General features: G+C 32.5%; 2 protein-coding genes across 4 annotated transcripts; one reads left to right on the forward strand and one right to left on the reverse strand.

Annotated features, from left to right (window-relative positions):
* The first annotated feature begins 14,417 nt into the window (after positions 1–14,417).
* LOC108474136 (piriformospora indica-insensitive protein 2) lies at positions 14,418–16,140 on the forward strand. The gene has a single exon (XM_017776060.2). It carries the CDS (start codon positions 14,529–14,531, stop codon positions 15,909–15,911), a length of 1,383 nt encoding a protein of 460 aa, XP_017631549.2. The 5' UTR covers positions 14,418–14,528; the 3' UTR covers positions 15,912–16,140.
* Positions 16,141–17,420: 1,280 nt separating this feature from the next.
* LOC108487170 (serine/threonine protein phosphatase 2A regulatory subunit B''alpha-like) lies at positions 17,421–24,116 on the reverse strand. 3 transcript variants are annotated; one of them, XM_053031127.1, is made up of 14 exons: positions 23,279–24,116; positions 22,057–22,299; positions 21,805–21,910; positions 21,567–21,666; positions 21,330–21,435; positions 21,122–21,212; positions 19,968–20,109; positions 19,564–19,711; positions 19,326–19,435; positions 18,491–18,647; positions 18,278–18,403; positions 18,022–18,179; positions 17,733–17,944; positions 17,421–17,656 (listed from the first exon to the last, which is right to left on the reverse strand). In XM_053031127.1, the coding sequence occupies exons 1-12, from the start codon at positions 23,444–23,446 to the stop codon at positions 18,039–18,041; spliced, it is 1,638 nt and encodes a 545-aa protein (XP_052887087.1). In that variant the 5' UTR covers positions 23,447–24,116; the 3' UTR covers positions 17,421–17,656; positions 17,733–17,944; positions 18,022–18,038. The 3 variants fall into 3 exon arrangements, with proteins under 3 accessions (XP_052887087.1, XP_052887086.1, XP_052887088.1); XM_053031126.1 differs by having other exon boundaries at positions 17,733–17,863; positions 23,279–24,112; XM_053031128.1 differs by having other exon boundaries at positions 17,733–18,179; positions 23,279–24,115.
* Between the last annotated feature and the right edge of the window lie 251 nt (positions 24,117–24,367).

The raw sequence follows: 24,367 nt of genomic DNA on the forward strand, positions 1-24,367 counted from the left end.
TTAATTTGTTTTTATACTTATGATTAAAACTAATTTAATTAAATTTATTTAGTTAAACACAATTAACAAATATTAATGACCATTAACTAATATGGGTGGACGAAAGTTGTCATCCACCACCGTTTGCATCTTTTAGAGTGGTCCAATTACCTAATTGGTTCTCCAATTAATTAAAATCTATAGTGATTAATTTTTACCACTTTTACAATTTAGTTCTTTTTCCTTAATTAGTTATCCAAACTCTAAAATTTTCAATTAAAATTCAATTCATCAATATAAAACTCCATAAATATTTAATAATAATATTTATTGGCTTGGTTTATAGAAATGGGGTCCCGAAACCTCATTTTTTAAAACTAATTGGCTTTCAGTACACACCACTTATACCTCGACTAACTGACTAATTAATAAAATCTATTATATCACGATTCACTATATCATTATACTTGACTCGAAAATATTAAATAATAATATTTACAAACTTAATCATCAGAATTGTGGTGTTGAAACCACTATTTTCGACACCACTGAAAAACGGGCTGTTGCACATTATCTTGAAACAAAAGGGTCTGATGTGTCCTTCTTTCCCATAATAATGGCATACGAAGATTCCTTTCTCCTTGTTACATATATGTTGTTGTCTAGGTGTTATTGCATTCACCATTGCACCATTTTTCACATTTCTCCTTCGATCACTCACCAACTTGTAACAATGATAACTAATATGTCTAACCTTTCTACAATAGTAATGAATAGGTTTTCTATTCTTCTTTTAACATGTCTCAAAGAAAGAAGTAGCAATCATTTCATTAGATTTAGCAAAATTCATAGGAGATATAGGTTTATTACCAAGTACATTACGACCAGATTCGGATCTCCCAATAGCTAAGATATCATTACTTTGCCTTTCATATTTTCTGGGAATGGATTTGGCATCACTTAACTCTTGCTCATTTTCTTTCAAAGTTGCATTCATTTTAGCAATCATTGTAACAACCCGATTTCAGGCCTAGTCGAAACAGTGGTTTTGTAACCACTAGCTCGAGGTCGAAGAAATTATTTTTAATATTATTTTATGTGTTTTAGAATGACTATATGAGTGCATGAAAATTTTGGTGAAATAATTTTAGCGATTGCATGCTCAATTGCGAAAAAGGACTAAATCGCATTAAGGGAAAAAGTTTTGTTTTTCTAACAAATGGTGTTAAATAGCTAGAGAATCATAATTAGGGGTCTTTAAAGGTAAATAGACCCATTTCAATAGGGTGGCAGGCCATAGAGATAAGAGGAGTCAAAAAAGTCAAAAATTTAGTAAGGTTGGTATTTAATGACATTAGCTAATTAAATAAAAAAAATCAAAATCAAAATCAAAAGGGGTCATCTTTCTTCTCCATATTTTCATCCGAAAATTGAAGTGAAAACCCCCATGGGAGCTTGAAAATTTTCAGCACAATAAACCCTTACATGTAAGTCATTTTGATGGTTATTTTTGTTGATTTTTGTACTTTTGGGACTATTGTAGCTTAATTTAGCTAATGGAGGGACTGTTTTGCAAAATGGATAAATTATAGGGTTTTTCCATGAGAGTGTTCATGTTTTTTTCTAAATTTTTATGGAAGAAAATGAATCATGGTTGTTAAACAAACAACTTTTGTGAAATGGATTTCATGAAAACCCTAACTAAGGACCATTTCGCATAAGTTATAAATTATGGGGTAAATGTGTGAAATAATGGGAATTTTGGGCTGATTCTAGTATAAAAAGAATTCGACTAGGCTTGGTTAGTGAGAAAATTCGATAAAAATCGATTTACGAACCTAGGGGCAAAATAGTAATTTTGTGAAAGTCTAGGGAAAATGGTCATTTTGCCAAAATATGAATTATGAAATGCATTGATTAATATAATGATTAAATTAGTGAATTTTTATCATTTTAGATCAAGAAATGTGAAATTCAGACCTAGACCGGGGAAAGGCCAAGCAAGTAGACTAAATCTAACTAGTCACCCACTTTTTGTACACCGAGGTAAGTTGTACGTAAGTAAGGTAACTTTATCATTGTTATGTGTTGAATGATTAATTTTGCGTAATATGGTTAAAATTGCTTATGAATAATGGATGATGAAATTCAGTGTAGTAGAGTCCCGATTGAACCTAGGAATAGATTGGATATTCATGCTAGGACATTTGGGTGATATGTATGCCAGTGTAAGACCATGTCTGGGACATGGCGTTGGCCACGATATGAGAGCCAGTGTAAGACCATGTTTGGAACATGGCATCAGCGATGTTGTGAGAGCTAATGTAAGACCATGTCTGGGACATGGCATCGGCATTCATATGTGTGCTAGTGTAAGACCATGTCTGGGACATGGCATCGGCCACAACACGAGAGCCAGTGTAAAACCATGTCTAGGAAATGGCACCGGCATTGAGATGAGAGCTAGTGTAAGACCATGTCTAGGACATGGCATCGGCCTCGACATGTGAGCCAGTGTAAGACCATGTTTGGAACATGGCATCGGCAATTCACCCTTTTATGTAAAGCTTATCAGATATCCTTTAGTATTCCAAATGGTTTCACGGGTTATTTTAAAAGCTTATGACAATGATATGGAATGATATAATCATGTTGTGAGTGGTACAGGTTCTTATTCGAAACTCATAAGATATGAGTCTAGTTATGTTGCCTTGATGGTAAGAATGACATGAGTAAGTTCTAGCTATGAAAATGATCTTAGGACGATATTGAATTCTTTGGTTTATACTTGCGATATACATCAGCATGTATGGATTTATAATGCATGGTTGATGTAGTTACTTATTTATATGCAACTTACTAAGCTTTATGCTTACTCCCTCTCATTTCCATTTTCTTATAGTGCCACCAAGCTAGTATCGGGGATCAAGGGACGTCAGAGACATTGATCACACTATCACTTGACGCTTTGGTATAGCTAGTTTAACATTTGATTTTGGCATGTATAGGGACTTGAATCTTTTGTTTAGTGTCTTGTTAGTTTAGCCACAAGGGTTGGCTCATATGATGGATGTGGCATTCATTTTGTATAGGTCATTAATGTTGGCTAATATTGATTATTATTAAATGCATTTGATGCAAATATCTTATGGTTGTGGTGGTTTTGGTTATATGTGTTATGCTTGAATTGGTTTTGGTTGAAATTGTGTAGGTTGGTGGAAGTAAGGGTGGCAAAAGGCTTGGTAAATAGCCTTATTTTTTTCCACAGGGGCGGACACACAGGCATGTGTCTAGACCATGTGTGACACATGGCTTGCCCCATGGGCGTGTAGTTTGGCCTTGTGTCCCCTGCACCTTAATTTTACAAGTCAGTATGCATGGTAGTAAACACACAGGTAGAGACACAGCCGTGTGTCTCAACCATGTGGAGGACATGGCCTAACACACAGGCGTGTGCCTTGGCCGTGTGCCCTTAATTGGTTGATAACGTCAGAAACAAAATATCAAGGTTTTTGTACACGGGCTGAGACATGGGAGTGTCATGGCCGTACGAAGGACACGGGGCCATGGACACAGGCATGTGCCAGGCCGTGTGAAAACCCCTATAGGTTCAAATCAAAAAATAAATTCGTACGAGCTAGGGACACGGGCGTGTCCTGATATGTTCAGGTCATGTGAGTCACACGGGCCTTAAACATGGCCATGTTAAGAAGACACACGGGCGTGTTGCCCTTCCACACAGACGTGTGCCCTTGTTAGCTTGAAATTTTACAAAGTTTTCTAGAGTGCACAGATTAGTCCCGAATCAATTCCAAAATGTGTTCTGGGCGTTGTAAGTCTATAGTAAGGACATTAAGGTATTATGAAAAGTTTTAATTTGGAGTAAAATTTCATATATAGGAAATGTATGTTTGTATGTGTTTAAGTCTGGTAACACCTCGTATCCTATTCCAACGTCGAACTCGGGTAAGGGGTTGTTACAATCATCTTATTATTTTTATTGATAGTTTCATCAAGCGCAGCGTTAGGCTTCTTAATATTGCCGACAACATCATATTTTTCTTTGACCACAATTTCAAGCCTTTCTTTTCTCCTTTGAGAATGATAACTTCTTTCCTCAAGGACTCGTTCAATTGGCACAACATTTTCATGTTCTTCAACATTTGGTTGAATGCTTCCTCTTGGTTGTTCAAAGGAACCTCATTGTCATGGTTTGAATTTGATGCTTTAATTATCTAAAGGTGGACGAGAAGAGAACGACCTTTTTTTCTTGGACTTCATTATTGCAAATTGTAGCTCAAGATCTACTTCAAGTGTGTCTGAAGCTTGCTCTAATCCCTATTAAAAAGTCTTTGGTTTGCACTTGAAAAATAGTTTCGTTCCTACAGTTGTTAGAACAAAAACAGACAGAATAGATTAACTGCAAAGAAATGGAATGAGCAAAGTAAAGAGTGAACTAACACTTGATATTTGTTAACGCAATTCAAATTCACCAATCCTACTCTGCTAAACCTTGCTCAATGAATGATTTTATTCAACAATTGTTTGAATCACCCATTAGCTTAAGCCCAATCTACTCTTGCCCAAAGAAGTAATTGTAGCCCCAATGTCAACCCCAATTGTTATAAGTCACTCACCCAAATACCTCACAATACAGTCAATAACCTCTCTAAAGAATACCAAAAAAGGTGTCACAAAATAACGACAAGAAAACACAACAAAGCTATCGACAAAGAAACTCTAAAACTACTCCCCAAGTGACGCTACAAGCAACCTTCATAAATTTGTCTTTCAATAACTCCAAAACTCTCTCAAGAGATAAGTATAAAGATAAATGGTTTCAACACTTCAAACTTCTCAATATGATCAATTGAAGATTTCTAGCCAAAAACCAACTATTGTTTTGTCAAAGATGTCACTCCTCAGTATGCCAAAAACGTCAAACATCCATGGGTCAAAATAGCCCATGACCAAGCAAATTTTTTTCTTCAATCGAAGAGAGCATGGAACGAGCAAACCAAAAATCCCCAACAAAAAAATTTGAAATTAAAAATTTAAAAACAACTTTCAGAATGGTTTACAAAGATGCAGAAAAATACCTTATTTTTATTTAATAAAATATTATTTTTATTTTATAACATTTCACAAATGTTTGCAAAAGTATGAAATTATATTTCTTAAAATATAAAGCTGTTAACCCTATTTTATCAAAAATTCTCGTAAAAAGGATTACATTTCTTAAAATTATTATTTATCGATATTAAGATTTTATTTTATTCATATCTACGTCTAAAATTGTTTATCATTAAAAAACTGTCTATTTAACTTTTTTTATTTCTAAGTGATAATAACAAAATGTAAAATTTTAAAATGTAAAGTTTACGTATACTTTTACTTAAATTATGCTACCTAACAGATAAATTATTTAATTTTACTTGAATTATTTATATTTTTTAATAGATAAAATAAAAAATAGAAAAAATAAGGATATAACACTGGTCGCAATGTGATAGTGTTCGTACCTTGTTTTATTATATGATATATATATATATATGACATTTGAGGTCAATTTTCACCTATTATGGATAATTACTATCAAAAATTTGTTAGATTATAATATTATAATTAAAACAAAATTATGTGTATAGTTTTACTTATGGTCCCGTCTTGATTCTTGTATGCACTACGTAAGTATTCACTCTAATGTGGTGATATAAATTTACTAGTTTTTCTATCACGTGCAATGTTGAAGTTGCTTGTGTGCTTTATTAAATTATTATTTAAATAAATAATTTTAAATATTTAATAATCACAATCATAAAACAAGTTTATTTGAAAAATTATAACTAATATTTTGAACTTTAAAACTTGTGAAATTGTTTTAAAATATAATTTTTATGATAATTATTTTTATATGGTATTTAAAAATAATATTTATATTTTGAAAATTAAATATAAAATATTTTAAAATTAATTTTAAACTTTTAAAAGATTTTGAAAATTTATACAAAAATTTATTTTAAAACAATTTAGCTTTAATATTATTGATAAAGTGTTTTTCAATTTCAATTTTTAAATATATATATTCAACATTTTAGATTTGAAAAATATACTATATTTGCAAAAATATTTTAAAAAATAACATCCATGTAAATATTTTAAAAGCTTCAAAATTATTATAAATCAATTTAATATATTTTAGTAATACATGAACGGTTCAGATTTAAAAATATTTTAATTTATATTTAAAAATATTTGGGATAATTTCGGTTTAAAAATAAAGTATACTGATTAAATAATTGTTGGGATAATTTAAGTTTTTCTTAAAAGTATATTGTTAGGTCCCAAAATACGAAGAGGGGGTGAATTGGTATTTTAAAATTCTTTGTAAACTTTTCTAAATGACAAGGATATGAAAGAAAAGCTTCAACAATTCAATTTATAGTGGTTCAGCCCCAATTGTCTACCTCCACCTCAGGGGCAAAGCTAGAAATTTTTTTTTAAGTGGGCGAAATTAAATTGTAATTTTTACTATAGTAAATATGCAATTTTACCATTCTAATAGCTTCTATATTTATAATTTTTAAAGGATTAAATCAAATTTTTATCATTTTTAGGGGGCCAAAGTATAATTTTACTTTCATTAATTTATAATTTTAAAAATTTCAAAGAGTCTAAATGGAATTTTTTTCATTTTAGGGGGCTTGAGTCCCTTGCCAACCCCCCCACACCTAGTTTCACCCCTGCTCCACCTCAACCAAGGATTTCTCAGTTCACAATGCTAAGATAGAACTTTTCCCCTAGTTTTTATGGCTAAACTAGAACTCTTCTTAGTTTTTGTGTCTTAACTAAAACCCTCCCAATTTACAATTAGTGATATGAAAGAGAGTAAACAAAGAGACCTCTAGAATATGTGTTTTTACAAAAATTAAGCTCTCAAAGAAATGAAACGAAACGAAAGTGATAAAAAAATCTAATAATAAACTCCTAGAGAATATTTACAAGAGAATAAAAAAAATATTTGAATACTTTTCTCTTGATCTTGATGTTTGGATATCTCTCTCTTGAATCTTGAAGTGTCTTTATATCAAGGAATAAGTTTGTGGGCATTTATGATAATTGGGGATGAATTCTAGCAGTTGGAAGCACTAATTACGGGCTTAAAAAAAATCCCTTCATGTCATATCACGAGACCTAGCACGATGTCTTGAGACAAGTCTGAAAAATAGTCACTATATAGTCGTTGGCAGCAATGTCTCGAGACAAACAGATTTTTTATCTCAAGACATGCAAGCTTTTGTTTCAAGACAACAACCTTTGGAGCAAAATTTTGCTTCAATGTTTTCTTATCTCAAGACTAACATACAAAAATCCCTTAAAAACATTTTAAATACCATAGAACACTTTGGTATTAACCCAAAAATATTTAGATAAATTAAAACATATCTATGAGTATTTTGCAAGTCTTTGAAAATGTTTGATAAAATTTTCAATCATATTTTCACCAAATGATTTTAGACATATAATACATATAAAATTTATATTTAAATATTGTTATATTAAAAGCTTGGGATATCAAAACTAACATATATTAATAAAAGATAACTGCTAAAATTTTATCAAAATTTTTAAACCGATAAAATTAATATATATCTACATTTTTAAAAATATATTTAATATAATTAAAAATTTTAAAATTAACAATCTAAACACTAGACGGTATTCCAAAAAATTTTGAATGGTTTACAAAGATGCGGAAAAATATACTTTATTTTTGTATAATAAAAATATTATTTTATTTTATAACATTTTAAAAATAATGAAATTACATTTCTTAAAATTATATAGATGTTAACCCTGTTTTGTTAAATAAAAATATATTTTTATTTAATAAAATAATATACACGTTATTTAAAAATTCTCCTAAAAGAAGTGATTACATTTCTTAAAATTATTATTTATCGATATTAAAATTATATTTTATTCATATCTACTTCTAAAATTATTTGTCTTTAAAAATTTTGTTTATTTAACTTTTTTATTTATAAGTGGTAATAAAAATAATTTAAAATTTTATTTAATTTTAATTTTACTTAAATTATCTTATGTAATTGATATATTATTTAATTTAATTTAATTATTTAAATTTTATTTAATAAATAAAAATAGAAATATAGAATTTAAATAGAAAAAATAAGTATGCGACACTTCCCGCAATATCATGCTTTCGTACCTTATCATATTATATGATATATATGTATTTATGATCTGTAATTAACATTGGGTAAACTACATCCAAAGTTATTAAACTATTAGTAAGTTTATATTTTGGTCATTCAATTTTAAAAAATTACAAAATAGTCATTGAATTATTTAAAAGTTTTCATTTTAAGCCATTAGATTGTTTAAATCGCTATTGTATAGCCTTATTTATTCGCACCGCTTGCACCCCTTTTCTATTCGTACTACTTGCATCAATTGAAAACTCTATTTTCAATTTCTTTTATAATTTACTTTTTTCATAAAACAACTTTCAACGTTATGAATTTTTGAACCAAAATTCAAACAGCTTTCATTTTCAATATCTAATATTGACCGTCAAATCGACTCATATCTAAAATATGTTCTTTTATTCGTCAATGAGTACCAATCCAATTTACTAATCATCAAATCATCACTTGAAGGTTGCTAAAGTTTTTTTTTTTTAAAAGACACCTTACACCTCAATTATTTAAATAAAAATTTTCAAATATTCAATGACTTAAATAAAAAATTCAAAATAATTTAATGATCATTTTGTAATTTTTTAAAGTTAAGTGACCAAAACGTGAACTTACTAATAATTTAGTAACTTGGATGCAGTTTACCTATTAACATCATAGCTGCATGAGAGTATACATAGAGCAAAACCAAACATCCAGAATAATGCCAAGTTCCATGTTGAGGGCACCGACTCGAGCACACTTATTGGAGTTATTAGTTGGGCAAATATAGAATGCTAATTATCGTGCACTTGATACTTTGTTGAAGTGTTTAGCAATGGCAGGGGACATTAGGGATACTTTCGAAAGAAACTGGGCCGGTGCTCACCTCAAGGGAGTGTTGTTAAAGGGAATAGCGTTAGCGGGTGTGATACGGGATGAAAATGGCACATGGTTGATGGGGTATAGTACAAATGCATGTTATAATGGGCTGTTAGTTATGAATTATTTGGTGGAGTTATACCTAGAATTTTTTAGTTTTTTTTTTCTCCCAGTTAAACTCTGATTTTAGTTTCTCACTTAAACTTTAATTAGTGTAGCTTATTTTAATATTAGTTTCCCACTTAAACTCTAATTAATGTAGGTTTTTTTAATAATATTTGACTTCAAATTTAGCCTATAAATAGGTCTTTTTTTCACCCTAGAAAAATAACTCATTACACATTTAGATATTAATTTTTACAAGTTTTCAGAGAATTTTGTTTTTATGTTTTGAGGGTTCTTATTTCAGGTTTCAAGGTTTAGTTTTATCTCCATCTTTTTTACTTTTTATTTTTTTTGTTTTAGTGAAATTATCTTTGCCCGTGACTTTTTATCCTCTTTGGAGAGGGTTTATATATAATGGTTTAATAATATTATATGTTATAATATATTTAAGTTATTATAATAATGTTAAAAAGAAAAAAAAAACATTATGGTTTTCTTCTCTATTTTGTTTTTGTTTTCACCGAAACACCATTGTAGAGGGTTTGAAGTTTCCATTCATCACCCGTTTTTCATGAATTTAGTATTTTTTATATCGTTTTAATTTAATCTAGTTAATTCTGGGGTTAATTTGTAAAATTGTTAAATATTTTGGAAGATGTCATTGATGAGTTTGATATGTTTTTGAAGTGAAATGGTAGATTATTAAGTTTAATTGTTAAATAGGAATATTTTGTAAAGTAATTTTGTATGACTTAAGTTTAGGGATTTAATTGAAAATAATGAATTTATGACATGATTTTCTCATGAAATTTCAACATGTGTAGGTTGATTTGGAGTAGTTAAAAAATCAGTTCAATGGGTATAAATTTTAATTGTAGAAATAATCTTGTTTTGGTCTTAGGGATAAAATTGAATAATAAAGTGTAAAAGTTTGGGGGAAAAAGTGAAAAAAGCTGTAAATAGGATGAAATTTGTACTAAATTGAGTATTAAATGAAATTGAAGCTAATAAATTGAAATAAACTATTTTATATACCAAGAACAAGTAGATAATCGAGGAAAAGAGAAAGTTGTTGAATAGTCCCTGAACTTTTGCTATCACTGTAGTTTAGCCCTAGTAAGCTCGTACGGTTTAGTTTTATATAAATTAAAATGTTATATTAATTGTGAGTTAAGATTGTTGGATATTATGAAATTATTGAATTGAAGTAAATGGATGTGAGTCGAGAAAGTAATTAATTTGAGCATTGTTACTCAATAATATATTGAGCCGATGAACGTAGGATATGATACAATTGGCATGCCAATAGATTTTTAATGTGTGCAATACGGGTTTGACTTGTTATGAGATGGTGATTATTGATTCGTTACTATTCACTGAATATACTGAAGTCCAACATTCATTGTGGACTTTTGTGTTATATTTACAATAATTCTGGTGGGTTACTAGGGGAGGATGTAAGGCCTTCAAGCATGGCACTTAACGCCCAGGTGTGTTTGGAAGGATGTTAGCCTACGGGCTAGGCACTTGGTGCCCAAGTGTGTTCTCAGTTGGTTAAGCTTGTTTGCGCCTTCTGGATGATTAACCGCATATCCGAATCCGTTATATTACTTACCGGGAAAATTTTCACCGGTTATATGATTTGTAATTCATATTGTAAATGGTTATATGATTTTCTAATTGGTTAATATGAGTTGATATTGAATGATCTAGTATAATTGAATTGATTATTTATTATGATTATTGATATAAAGACTCACCTATTGAATGGTTGTGATTGATAGGATTATAGTTTATTAATTGTTACTGTGTGATTTATATGTTTTTTAACAGTAAGTTTATCATTTTAACCGTTGAACTTACTAAGCTCTATTAAATCTTACTCGTGTCTTTTCTTCTATTTCTTTGTAGATTATATTTTGTGGAATCGAGTGGTCGAATCAACTCAAAGAATCACTCTATCTGGATATCTTTTGGTAGTTTTTTTATATGTTTATCTTTAGGTTATATGGCATGTAATAGGTTTGGTTTGTATATGTTTTGAATATTTACTACATGTGTTACATACGAGATTGATGCAAAGATGTTTAAGCTTCGTATTAGCTTGCTTGTGTATGTGCATTTAATCTTGGTGTGAATATATTCATATAAAGTTGTTTTCGTCATCTGATATAAACCTTATGTAAGTGTTTGAATCATGATATGAATGAATGTGAATGAAGAAGAAGAAATGGTAAGTTTGGCATGAGTTTTATATATGAACTTATGAACTTGAATGCAAATTAGTTTGGTGTGACACGTGAATTGAGGTTGATAATTGAATTGTAGTGTCAATGAGGACATATTGGTTAAACACTTAAGTTGAATGTTTTGGCATTTTTTAGGTTTGTTTAAATGTGTTTTTAAAGTATGGAAATGGTTGGTTTTGATATGGCTTGGTGCCTAAGTTTTGGATGAAAGTTTGTCTTGTTTTGGAAGCTTTTTAAGGTGCACATGACCTGGGACACGGACTGTCACACAGTTACAGTTAGTTACACGGCCTGAGCACACAGGCATATGGGGTAGTCGCACAACCATGTCCCTGAGCCATACGATCTAGGCTCTGTCATACGGCCGTGTGACCCCCCCTATTTCCAAAATTTTCAAAAATTTTCATGTTTTTCTATTTTGATTCAAATTAGTCTTTGATTGTTCCCAAACTATTTTTAGGGCCCCATAAGCTCATTTTAAGGCCCGTAAATGTTATTTTTCTATGAATGAAATGTATATTTGAATGTTGTTATTTAAATTAATAAATCAATAGTTTAGTGAAGTAAATTGTTTTGATATGTGACGTCAAACTCTGTAACCCTAATTCGGCGTGGAGATGGATTAGGTGTGTTACATTAAATCTTAAATAGAAGGATAAAATGTATTTGAATGTACTTGAACTTATGTCCTCCTGTATTGACAACAATATTAATACCAACTAAATTAATGTTTTCATAAGGTAATGTTTGAAAGTGATAATAGCCTAGTAGTAAGGATGATTAACGACAAAGAGATGATGCTAGTAGCTTAGCTCTCGTTGTAAATATGAAGGGAGACAATGGGAAATCAAGTTTAATCATGTTTATAGGGAAGCTAATCCCACACCGGGCTACATGGCTACTTCAGCTGCAAATGATGATCTGGGGTTGTACTAGGCAGTAGGATGATTTTTTTTCCACAACGTTATTCAAATTTAAATTATTTTTAGAAAAGAAGTTCATTACATTAGGAAAAATATGGGAATTAATTTTAATAAATAAGAAATAATTGAGTGTGAGAGTCAAATGAATCGAAAGATTCATGTTTAGTTTGGGAAGGAATCATAAAATTTTTTTAAATAAAAAATGAATGGAAAGATAATCTACTTTCATTAAGTGATTTATTGGATAATAAAAATGAGAGGATCTTGAATACTATTCGAAATTTAGAAGAACTATGCAAGAGGCTATTGAACGGTTGAAAGAGGCTTGACCTGCTTACGAAAAGTAGAAATGGAGGCGGATCAGTTTCGAGTGAATGTATATTTTGAGATAGAATGGGAAAATTTGAATTTGATTAATTCAACTTATAAGATTTTGGAACAATTAGAAATTAAAAAAATAAAACTATTTATTTTGAACAACAAAGAGCAATTAATCAAGTCCTACAACGGGTTTTTCAACAAGCTTTACAAAGAGCTCTATGAACTCTGAATAGTTTTTTAAACGAGTTACATTTATGCACCTATGGTACTAATATTGACTTATTTGAGGTGATGAAAAAAACAACTGATAAACTTTTTTTTTTTTACTTTTACTTTCTTGAAGCAGAATTCTTATTTATTTGCTGGAAATAATACATAATCGCAATTGTATTCTTTTGAGTTTTATTTAGTTATAAATATATATATATATATATATATATAGTAAGGCTTAAGCCTCTTTTCTGTACCCAAAAGAAATTATTAAAGAAATGGGATTGAATTTTAATTTTTAGTGAAAATATAATATATTTTTATTTTCTTTTCCGCCATAATAAAAGATTAAATTAAAACTAACCAAAATTTGAGTAAAAATACAAACCATTAAACATCTAAATCTAAAGAACAATTTCTTAAAGAAGAAATAAAAATGTAAAATTTACACCTCAATACAAAGCAAAAAGAAGAGTAAAAACAAAATAACAAGGGAAATAAAAAATAAAAGGTAGCAACAACTATGAATATTCGTGACAAACACTGAAATGCTACTTCAAATAATTCTCGTCTTCCTGCTCAATTCAATTTTATCAGATTTTTTCTTCTCTAAATGCTCTCAGATGGGATTGGAATTCGACTTAAAGTGGTAGATAAAATTGAATCAACAAAGAATCTGAAAGGCATAAAATTGAAAAGCACTTCTGTTCAAAGGCATTTCTACATTTTATATTCATTTATTTTACCTTTAAATAAATCTATTTCAACCATGTTTACTCCCAACTTTATTCAAATATTTGAGAGAAGAAGCCCATTTTCACTTACGGCCTCAAAACACCTTTGGTGAATATTTGGTCGTAATTTTGTTATTAAAACAGCAGGTTAGAACTTAAAATAAAAAATTACTGTTGACTTACCTGGAAATTGGGGACTTCGCATGCACGGCCATTTCCGGAAAGGATCCCCTTCCGTACAAAAGACACGAGTCCTTGTCTTAAGCCACTGTAATATGGACACGTAGCACCATGCATGCCTCGTTCCCTTTGTCAGTTAAATGTCGCTTTCACGAAACATGTTTTGAGACAGTAAGTCGGCGGCTGCGGCGCTTCACTATTGGCTTCCCCCGGCTACCTTTGCTCCGCAGGTTTTTCTGTCGGCTATCCTTTTTCACCATTACCGGAGTTAAAACCAAAGCTCTCCAACCGATCGACGCTTTCATTAACGCCACTGCAGGGCTGGAATGGAACTCATATACCCAAAGAAAAAGATGCTCTTGTTTTGCATTTCGATCCAACACTTGAAAAGTTGCATTTACTACCATTAAGGATTTATCTTTTTGTTTACTTGAGCATAATTGGGGTTAAAATTTTACAAAAGGTAAAAAGAAGAAATTTTGAAGTTAGGTTGGTCAGAGATTCAGAGGGTCAGAGCTAGGTTGTTTTGGGTGTTGGCAGAGCCAGTCTACAGTCTACACACTACAGTCCAAGACCAAGGGGGCCAAGTCCTCCACAATATATGCAATGGCAAGTGCCAATAAACCAAAAAACAAAATCCCCTTCTTTTCGCTTCCATCCCAACCAACCTAACATCCCCCCCCCCCCCAAACAACACTGCTTGGTTTTCTATCTCTTTTATCTTCCACTCCCAGTGAGAAAACCATGACTGTTGTTTCTATTTTCAAGCTGGCTCTTTTCTTCACGCTTACATCCACTCTAGTTACTATTTCATTGCAGCAGGAGCAACCTCTCCTCCTCAACTCGGCTGAGCAGGACTCAGTTTACCAAGTTCTCTCCTCCATCAACTCAGCCACCAATTGGCGGACTCTCTTCCCTGACGACCTCTGCTCTTACCCTCCTCACGGTGTTGTTTGTGATTATTTCACCGACCCAACAACGAAGAACGTTACGGTCCATGTCACGGAACTGAGTTTCGGGTACGTTTCCGATTTTACACCAAACCCATCTTGCTCTCCAAACTCCACTTTCAGCCCTCTCCTCTTCACTTCCTTCAAACATCTACGCAAGCTTTTCTTCTACCAATGCTTCACCCAAACCCAAGCTTTTGTCCCCGATATCCCCACAACTTTCGGCTCCTCTCTTGAAGAGCTTGTGTTTATAAACAACCGAGCTTTTGTTGGTCCTCTCAGTAGCATCACCGGAAATTTCACAAGTTTGAGGAGGTTGGTTTTGTCCGGAAATGGAATTCATGGAGCTATCCCAAATGCAATCGGTGATTTGGCTAACATTGAAGAGATAACACTGTCGAGAAACAAGCTTAGTGGAAAGGTTTCTGTTAATCTGTCTAAGCTAAAGAAGCTGAAAATTCTCGACTTGAGCGGCAATGGATTCCATGGAAATGTGCCTTCTTCTGTAGGTAATCTTACTCACCTTTTGAAGCTGGACTTGAGTTCAAATGGGTTTTCTGGTAAAATCCCAGAGAGCTTGAGCAACTTACAAGCTCTGGATTTCTTGGATTTGAGTTTTAACCGTTTTGGAAACTTTGGGGTTCCTTTGTTTCTTGCTGCAATGACCAGATTGAAGGAGGTGCATTTGAGTGGGAATTTACTAGGAGGGGAGATTCCTGAAATTTGGGGCAATATAGGGGGTATTTTGGGGATAGGATTTTCAAACATGGGATTGGTTGGTGAAATCCCAGCTTCCATGGGGTTGCATTTGAGGAACTTGTGCTATCTAGGCCTTGATAACAACAAGCTTAACGGGAAAGTACCTGAGGAGTTTGGGTTTCTGGAGTTTGTGAATGAAATCAATTTGGAAAACAACAATCTAAGTGGAAGACTTCCCTTTTCTGCTAACTTCACTGCTAAATTTGGTGAAAAGTTAAGGTTAAAAGGCAATCCAGAACTGTGCGTTGATGAGAAATTGAGCCATCGTGAAAGCGTTGGCGAACTGAAGAAATGCAGCAAGCCGGACATTCCCAATCCAGTCCTCTTCATTGGGGTTTCTCATTCTGGGCTGTTATCATCTTCATCATCTTTCCTTGTTTTTTTGCTGTTTTGGGGTCTCTGGATACTTTTGGCTTGATTGATTATCATCAAAGCGCATGGAAAAAAGATACTAATAGTTCTTACAGAAACAACAAGTTAATACTGGCTAAAACTAATAGAAATATTTGGCAAGTTTAATTTAGTAGTAGCACTGTATTTCAGTAGGTAAAATTATGGAATTACCTTTTTATTTCCTGTTCTGTTTTGGGGAATGAATCAATGATAAATTATTGATTTTGTAGCTAGTTATCCATTTCACTAACAAATACATTTTGCTTTCAAAGCTGTGGGACTGATTGACAGCAGTGAATCATATGTATTTTGTACAATGTTTTGGGCTAGGATTTAGCGAGTTAAGCTAACTAGATTCTGGCTGAAGCCATTCGATTCATGTCATGATACAACTCTCGAGACAAACAAAAGCTGCAGTTCTAGAGCATTAATCATGGATCAGCCAGAGCTGCATTTCAGTGGTTACACTAGTAGTTTTATTACATTTTATCTTCTTTACTTAAAATGTAGATAAATTAATACATATAGATTAAATAAAAGAGTAAATTAATTATTATGTTAAAAATTTTGAGAAAACAATCAATTCAAATTGATCTAACAATGGTCAGTTTTCTGTTTATCATGATTAACAGTCCATTTCTGATAAAATGGATCATGTTTTGCCTTGATTTGTGATTGTAGGAGTAATTGAATTTAGCCAGGAGGGTGAAGGAAGTTTTAGAGATGGGGCATCCCATCCTATAATTAATATGGGCCACATGCAATTACATACATATTCTGTTGTGATATGGTGTATTTCTGTTTCACTTTCACCGTCTTCGGGGCAAGTTAAAAAGGACATTTTGTCATTATAACTAAAAAAACAAAAAACCAATCCATGCAACTATGGTGGCTTGCATGATTCTTTCGGTGTTTGATTTTTCAACACTCCTTTTGAGCACAAGTTTGAAAAAGTTTCCCAAAAGAATTGAAGCATATCTCTCAAATTTTGGCAAGTTTTCTGCTTCTTTTGTTAAGATAGAATTTAAACAAATACCAAATTTTAGCCAAGGACATTTAGCCGCCACTTCATCTTGGTTTTTACACTTTTTTGATATAATATTATGAACTAAAGCTTTAACTTCCCAGTCGGAGAATTGTTTATAATTTCAATAAATTAATGTGAGACCTAGAGTTTGATTCATTATCAATCGAGGAAGCTTAAAAAGGGGAATATATATATATCACCTTCAGTACTTTCAATAAAGTAAATTAGACATTTCTTTTACTAAATTTATGTTCCATAATTTTTCTTAAAAAGAATTCCTTTTGAATCATTCGTAGAGTGCAGATTTTTACATTACTGATTTATTTTAATTTTAGACAAGAATAAACTTCTTAAATAAAGTGATATCAGTAGTTAATTATCAATTCAACAATTAAATTTATATAATAAAAAAATCAGTGTATTAACCATTCTTTTGGAATATAATATAACTAACTTCTGTCAGCCAATTTTGAAACTGAAAACCGTGACATTGCTTACTAAGAAAACTTTTCCTTTTTTAAAAAAAAAAAAGTGTTCATTTCACCCACTGGATCAAAAAAATAAGGAACATGTACATTGTACCAAAAACTGAGAAAAAAAGGTAAGAGTCGTTGAGCTAGTAACGAAGGGGGAACGAAATTTCTGTTTGGCAACAAAGATAGGGGCGGCCACTAAACCAAAACAAGGCAATCGCAGTATCCACCATCCACCTTTACTTTCCTCCACGACCCCAAAGGCACAGACTGATAACAGTAAATGATTGTTTCACCAACTAAAAACAGAACAAAAAGTTTTAACATAGTAGCAGACTGTTGATACCTGGCCTGGGAGGGAGATGGTGATTAGTTAAGAGCAGGGAGAATCAACCCTCTCTTGTATGAGAAGCAATTGGCTTTCCTGACAGAAATTTTGTTGCCGCCACTTAGTTGCAAAAATGGCAACTAGATAGCCTGCAGGTGAACTATATAGGTAAAATCTATACGAATGAATTTGAAGCTTGTGGCCAATCACTTTGCAGACAAGCACACCATCTGCAGAATGTCCAAGTAGCCAATTTTTCTTCATTCACCTTGAATATTATCTTTTGACAAGGTACTACAAAACTCACCTCAGCAACCTTAAAAATTAAAATGGAGCTTCAAGCGACTCATCCCATACTTCAGCACTCCCATTCGAAGCGTCTTCAACATCTTCTTCCATTGAAAGCCTGATATACTCTCTATGTGCAAAGTGATCCCACTCTGTCAAAGTTGGTTCCTCACGTTCCTGCTCAAGCAAAAAGGGGGAAAATGCCAGCAGACTATTGTCATTGCAGAACTATAGCATCCATTCAGTACCCAATACCTAACTGTGCAATCACTAACCTGCCGTATGAGGAATGGATCACGGCTTTCGAAAGCCACAAACTTATTAAGATTGAAAAGGATGTTAAAAACATTTCCTGAAAGTTTGCATCTTTTCAAATCCTGTAGCGTGATGCAATATTCTCTCTGCAAATTATCGTGAGTTAAATCAAATTCGTATGAAACAAGCAAGTAGAATGAAATCATGGTTATTAGAAAGAAAGTAGCTTTAACCTCAGGAGCAATCATGTCAATTATTTGACACAATATGTCCTCAAAGAGCACAGGTTCCTGGGCCATGCATTCCATTCGATGCAGCTGCTCCTCATAGAAAAATTGCATTTCATTTGGCGTCAGCACACCATTTCCATCCAAATCTATGCACTTAAACCTATAAAAATAACTAATCAGATGCAGAAAGCTAAATAGTAGAGCATCGAAAACACGTTGCTAAGGGACGAAAGAAGATTATGCTAGAAGAATTCAGTTCTAAAATAAAAGCAAGGAAAGCTACATGCAAAGTAATGTGCCATTTAGGCCCAGACAAGTACATGAAAAAAATGCTAATATTCTTTAAATACAGCATGCATGTACATCTTACTTTTAATGCATTCTACAACTAAGTGCAGAAAATGACACCCCACCATGCTTAAGTTTTCATATAAGTATCTAATATAACCTTCAGCATCTGCTGGCAAAAGGGATAGGTGTATTGCACCATGTGCTTATCATGATGTTATCTTATTGAAGAAAAAAGACAACTTTTTTAGCTTCACCTGCATTTTCAAAAGGATAAATAATGCTTCATTGCTCAATGCTCTGAAAGTGTGTCAAGGCTAGATATTGATGAATACAAGAGAATTGAATCATCGGAAAAAAAAGAATAAAGTAATTTTTTGCATGAAAAGTGAGAAAATAACGCAAAACCGCTAAATGCAAACCTAAGAATAGGAGGAGGGGTTAACAAGGCATCACTTGAGTTGAAATTTTAGGTAAAGCAAGAACCAGATCATTTCCAATAAGCAAAATTTGTAGTATAAAATTAATATATTTTCAAAAATGAAGATACCAATACTCAAGACTAGGCTGAGATGATTTGTCCTCCTCCGAAAACATGAAGTAGACAAAGTCCTCATAACCCATCTTCCCTTCTACCTCACTAGTAAATTTTCGTGGAGCCTGAGATGAAATTCATGGATTCACAGCCAAAGTACACTTCAAATATATGAAATTGTTTATTGTAGATGAAAATAGAAATTAATTGATTTCAGAAATTAAGAGGGGATTGAGGATCGAGGCAAACTAACCTGTGAAAATATTCTATCAACAATCCTGTAGGTAAGGGCATGATTGCCATATCTAATGAGATTTTCTCTGTCGATGAAGAAATCATGGTCCGTGTCCAACTCCCAAAACTTACAGTATATAACATAGAAATGTTCATATGAGAAGTACCTACAAAAGGAAGCAAAAAAAAGGTTCTATAATTTATAGCATTAGTTATTCATGACATGAAAATATAATAAACCCAAGCTTTCACCATGTCGAATTGTTTACGTCCATTCAGAAGAGAAAAATGGGAAGAACTTCCATCCATTTATCAGACTATAGTCCCAGTTTAACATATTTTACTCTTTAATGTGAAAGGATTTGTTTCTTGAAGCTCTCAATAAAGCAAATACATTCTAAAAATGTCCAACGAGATACTAACCTAAGGACTTTGTTAATGTCCTCTTCCTCATCAGCATGTTGCATGGCAGCAACCAGACTTCCTCTTTTGAGCTCCCTGAGGGTAAGACGGCCATTTCCCGATCTATTGATGTGATAAAATATTCTGTATATGACAGTTTCAGCTGGAACATTAACACAGAAATTTATATTGTCCATTATCAGTTCTGCAGTATTAATGTTCAATGATAGAGAACCAAATCATACATAAATAAATGAAAGATCCACGGTACCCCTTCAAATAACTCTAACAATGAAAAAACTCTTTTTGAACCATTGTTCTCAGCTTGGTTACACAGAGTGAATTGTTTCTCCCCTTCTTAAGTATTATATCATTTGGTAAATTTCCTCAAGCAGAAATGCAGTCTTAAGAATCAAATTCAATGACACCCACCTTCAAAATCTTTTTTTACTCAGCCTTAATCACACAACTACCATACAAAAACTACATTCAATTCCTAAAAGAATCGATTATGGTTTTTTATTGACTAAACTTAGGTATTGGGTTTTTGAGTTAGATAAATGAAGAATTGTGTGCAACCTTTCACTGACTAAACATTTCTAATTTGATAATTGATCTTCGTTTACATTCTATCATCAGGTTCAAGATCCATTTAGCCACTTTTTGCCAGGAGATTCTGCCGGAAATTATTAAATCAGCAGGAATAAATTCAGCCTGCAGGCTATAATGACAATGGCTAGCATTAAACAATCAAACCATGCTCCGACTGCATGATAACTCACTTGGCAGGGATTAGGGTAAGATTCAAAAGATATTAGCAATTTCAGTCTGAATCAGTCAGGATATCTACTGACATGTCACAAAAATTAATCATAGTTTCTTGTAGAGAAGGGAAAAGAACCAATGTAGTCAACAAGATAACACCATATGACTTATACATACAATTGCTGCTAAACTATGAGCTCAAAATGGAAGCCAGTCAACATCACCATCTTTCACATCGAACCAATCGTTGGGATAACACTGCAGTTAAACTAGCTAGTAGATTGCTTAATCAAAAATCAATGCAGCTTTGCACATAAATAATTTTTAAAAATCAGACATGGGACAAGGAAATAAAGTGCACTACTTGATAGTCATTTAAGAAAATTACCAACTACAAATGAAATACATACCGTATCTATCTTGAAATTCAGGCGTGTTCCGCAGGAATTCTAATCCTGGATGGGTCGCCAAAAGTTCTCGAAGAACAGGTTTGAAGTCAACCTGCATCCGAGTCCCAAATGATATTATGAAGAAAAGTATAAACCTTTGAAAAGATAACTTTAAGAGGAACAACTGCTAATTAAGACAATTTGTCCAAAACAAATGCAAAAAGAAAACCTGAGTGAGGTACTTGCAGCCTGGACGCTTAAGAATTTCAAATATTTGAGTTGCTATATCCATCGTCAGCATATTTCCATCAACCCAATACTTAATGAAAGCATCTCTGAAGTTAAATGATAAACTTGAGAATGTATAATAGAAGAGCTTATTTAAAGAAGAAGCAGTCAATGCCATCTACCAAGTGCTTTCAAACAGACCATGTTTAACCAATAGTGTAATTCACAGAACACATACCTGGTCACTATTCCAGTCCACTCTACATCTATTTTTCTAAAAAGTGCAGAAGAGAGGAAAGATGGTAGCTTGCAAACTTCCTTTGTCACTGCTTTAAACTCTGCATAACCAGAAAAGGACATTTGTTCCTTAGAAGTTTGAAGGGGAAATTTTCACAATTAACGACCAAAAGATAAGGATGTGTGGAAGGGAGAAACAAAAATAAAATGAAGACATAAAGATCAAATATATATCTCACCATCTATTTGCAATCCATTTAGAGGATTATTAAAAAGGTGATTAATTTGAGAAAGACATTGTTCTTTCAATTCCTTGGTTGGTGGACAACCATTTTGGAAATAAAACTACAAGAATTACAAGGCAAACAAATATGTAAGAAGTATTTTCAGAAATTTAGGTAGTAAAACCTAAAATAAACATTTCCAATCTAATAATGCATTAAATATAACAATATCTAAACCTCTGGAATGACTTTCATTATCAAACAGACCTGTGGAATGATTTCTTGCATTGGTTCACTAACTAATTTCAATGGAGAGCCAAGAGCAGAAGGGCTGGACTTCTGCTTTGACGTGCGAGGAGAACCAGATGAGCTTCTTGGAGAAAGTGGAGGTGCATTGCTACTTGGAAACATGGAAGACAACGAATGGCTCCCAACAGCATTTAGAGTAGAAAAGTTTGCAGAAGCGTTAACTATTGTCCCTGACTTTGCATCATCAATCAAAGATTTCACCTGTGCTCAAGTTAAAAAAGGGAGAAAACCAAGCTCATTGCATGAGAAAACATCCATACATTGATTGGGATGAATATTTTATAAATCTATCAACCAGAAACGAAAATTAATCTAAATGCAGAAAAGTTTCTAAATTAATCTAAATGCAGAAAAGTTTCTAACTTGTCATAGAGGTGTATTCTATCAAATTCAGACATTACGGAAGTATATATTATTCCTAGCATAGACAGTTACAAAATCGAACAATGAAATGTTACAGTTTTCAACGGTAAGTTAATGGGTTTTCTTAACCTATCATGAGAACTAATTAACATCTTATAGCAGATCAGAACCTATGGAAATAATCCTTTTAGTTTTCTGCATCCTAGATACCCCTAGAATCCTATGGAAAAAATATATGAGGACTTCCATTTGGTAGCATAAAACCACCAAATAAGATACTCCATGACTATGAGTGGACCATCAAAGGTATTCGTTCTTGGCTGTAATAAATCTATGTTTGCACTTACTTGCTCGCCTCTGTTTACCTATTAAACCACAGTGATATTATCTCCTCATCCCGCACAGAGAATGATGCACAGAATGATAATGTATCAATATCATTCACCACCTTTTTAATGTTGAAGTTATATATGTCAGTTCATTGAGATAAGCAGTTTTTGTACCCACCCAATCCTCATAAATAGAGTCATTTTATTCATATGTATTTTATTAGGTGTGATGCCTTCGTGACCATCCATTCACTGAAACCTGCACGGATCATTGGTTCACTACACCAGTCGGCTTCAAAGACATCATCATTGTTATTAATTCGAATGAACTAAGGTAAACTAAATTTCAAATGACAACAATTCGCAGCATTGGACGTTTTATTCAACAATGGGCAGCCAACTAAAGTTGAAAACAAATTCTAATACCGAAGTAATTAAAAATTACTAACAAATCAATAGCAACAATAGTTTAGTTACAAAAGCAGTACCAGATGGCCGGTCCCAGGAAGCGAAAGCCACTGAGAGAAAAAGTCCTCTACAAGTTGAGGACTGGCTTTTAGTGCAAATGGAGAAACATCAGGAAGCTGCAAAAGCTCAGGGTCCAAACAAGTAACATCCTCCACTGCATCAATATCCATCTTTATAGATAATGACATCTCGCCTACCTTATCAAACAGCACTAAATAAAAATAAACACCCTAAAACTTGTAACTCTTTCAAATTCTTCAAATGCAACAGCAAAAAGAAATCAACGCCACTTCGGAGATTTCTCTAACTGGGAAAAAGAACACGCTCCGAAATGATATGGTAAATTGACGATACCGTGGAAATAATTACAAAATCTTGCTCCAAAGAGTTAAGGAAAAAAGACGGTAAAATCCTTTTTTTCTTCAACGGAAGTAGAAACGTAACCGTTTAAAATACGCCGTTCTCCAAAACCCTAGCTGCCGGCGTTATGAATAAACTGGAATACCAAATCCTTCGAAGAGTCTCGAAAGAATTTAGCCTGTTTTACTTCCAAAAAGAGAAACTGATAAATTCTCGAGTACTTTCCGTTAACTTTCAGTGCGGAAAAAAAACTTAAAAATGCCAAGAAGATAATGAGATTTGACGTGAATTTGATTAAAAGTAGGGAATGGTTTTAAAAATTAAAAAGAAACGGAGAGAGGAAGAAAACAGGAGCAGAGAAATCAAAGTATTATTATTAGCATTTGATTTTATTACAGAGAGAGTGGACATAGGGGAAACTAAAAGGAATAGGAAGCTGCAGCGAAGAAGGATGAAAGATAAAAGATATAATTTTTTTTTTCCTATTCCGAACTTAAACAGTAAAAAGCGAACAAAGCGCGTGGAGGTCAATTCATAGATACGGATGTTTATACGGTCTACATGGTTTCATCAACCCTCATTTAAAATAATATATACACATCAACTCCATTGATATAAATAATATTGAGGATATGTTAGTTTTGACAGCAACCTGCTTAAGAAATTACGGGAATGTCTTTATGTAATTAAAATAAATAATATAATTTGAGGATGTTTTAATTTTTTATTTTAAAAATTAATAAAATATA

The sequence above is a fragment of the Gossypium arboreum genome, chromosome 7 (genome assembly GCF_025698485.1).
Source record: "Gossypium arboreum isolate Shixiya-1 chromosome 7, ASM2569848v2, whole genome shotgun sequence".
In the NCBI taxonomy this organism is placed as follows: Eukaryota; Viridiplantae; Streptophyta; class Magnoliopsida; order Malvales; family Malvaceae; genus Gossypium; species Gossypium arboreum.

Coding starts and splice junctions, on each gene's coding strand:
- LOC108487170 (XM_053031127.1), bottom strand. CDS start 23,446: ATGTCATTATCTATAAAGATGGATATTGATGCAGTGGAGGATGTTACT. Junction 21,436..21,566: donor TGGACTGGAATAGTGACCAG/GTATGTGTTCTG, acceptor ATTTAACTTCAG/AGATGCTTTCATTAAGTATT. Junction 19,436..19,563: donor TTGATAGAATATTTTCACAG/GTTAGTTTGCCT, acceptor ATTTCATCTCAG/GCTCCACGAAAATTTACTAG.
- LOC108474136 (XM_017776060.2), top strand. CDS start 14,529: ATGACTGTTGTTTCTATTTTCAAGCTGGCTCTTTTCTTCACGCTTACA.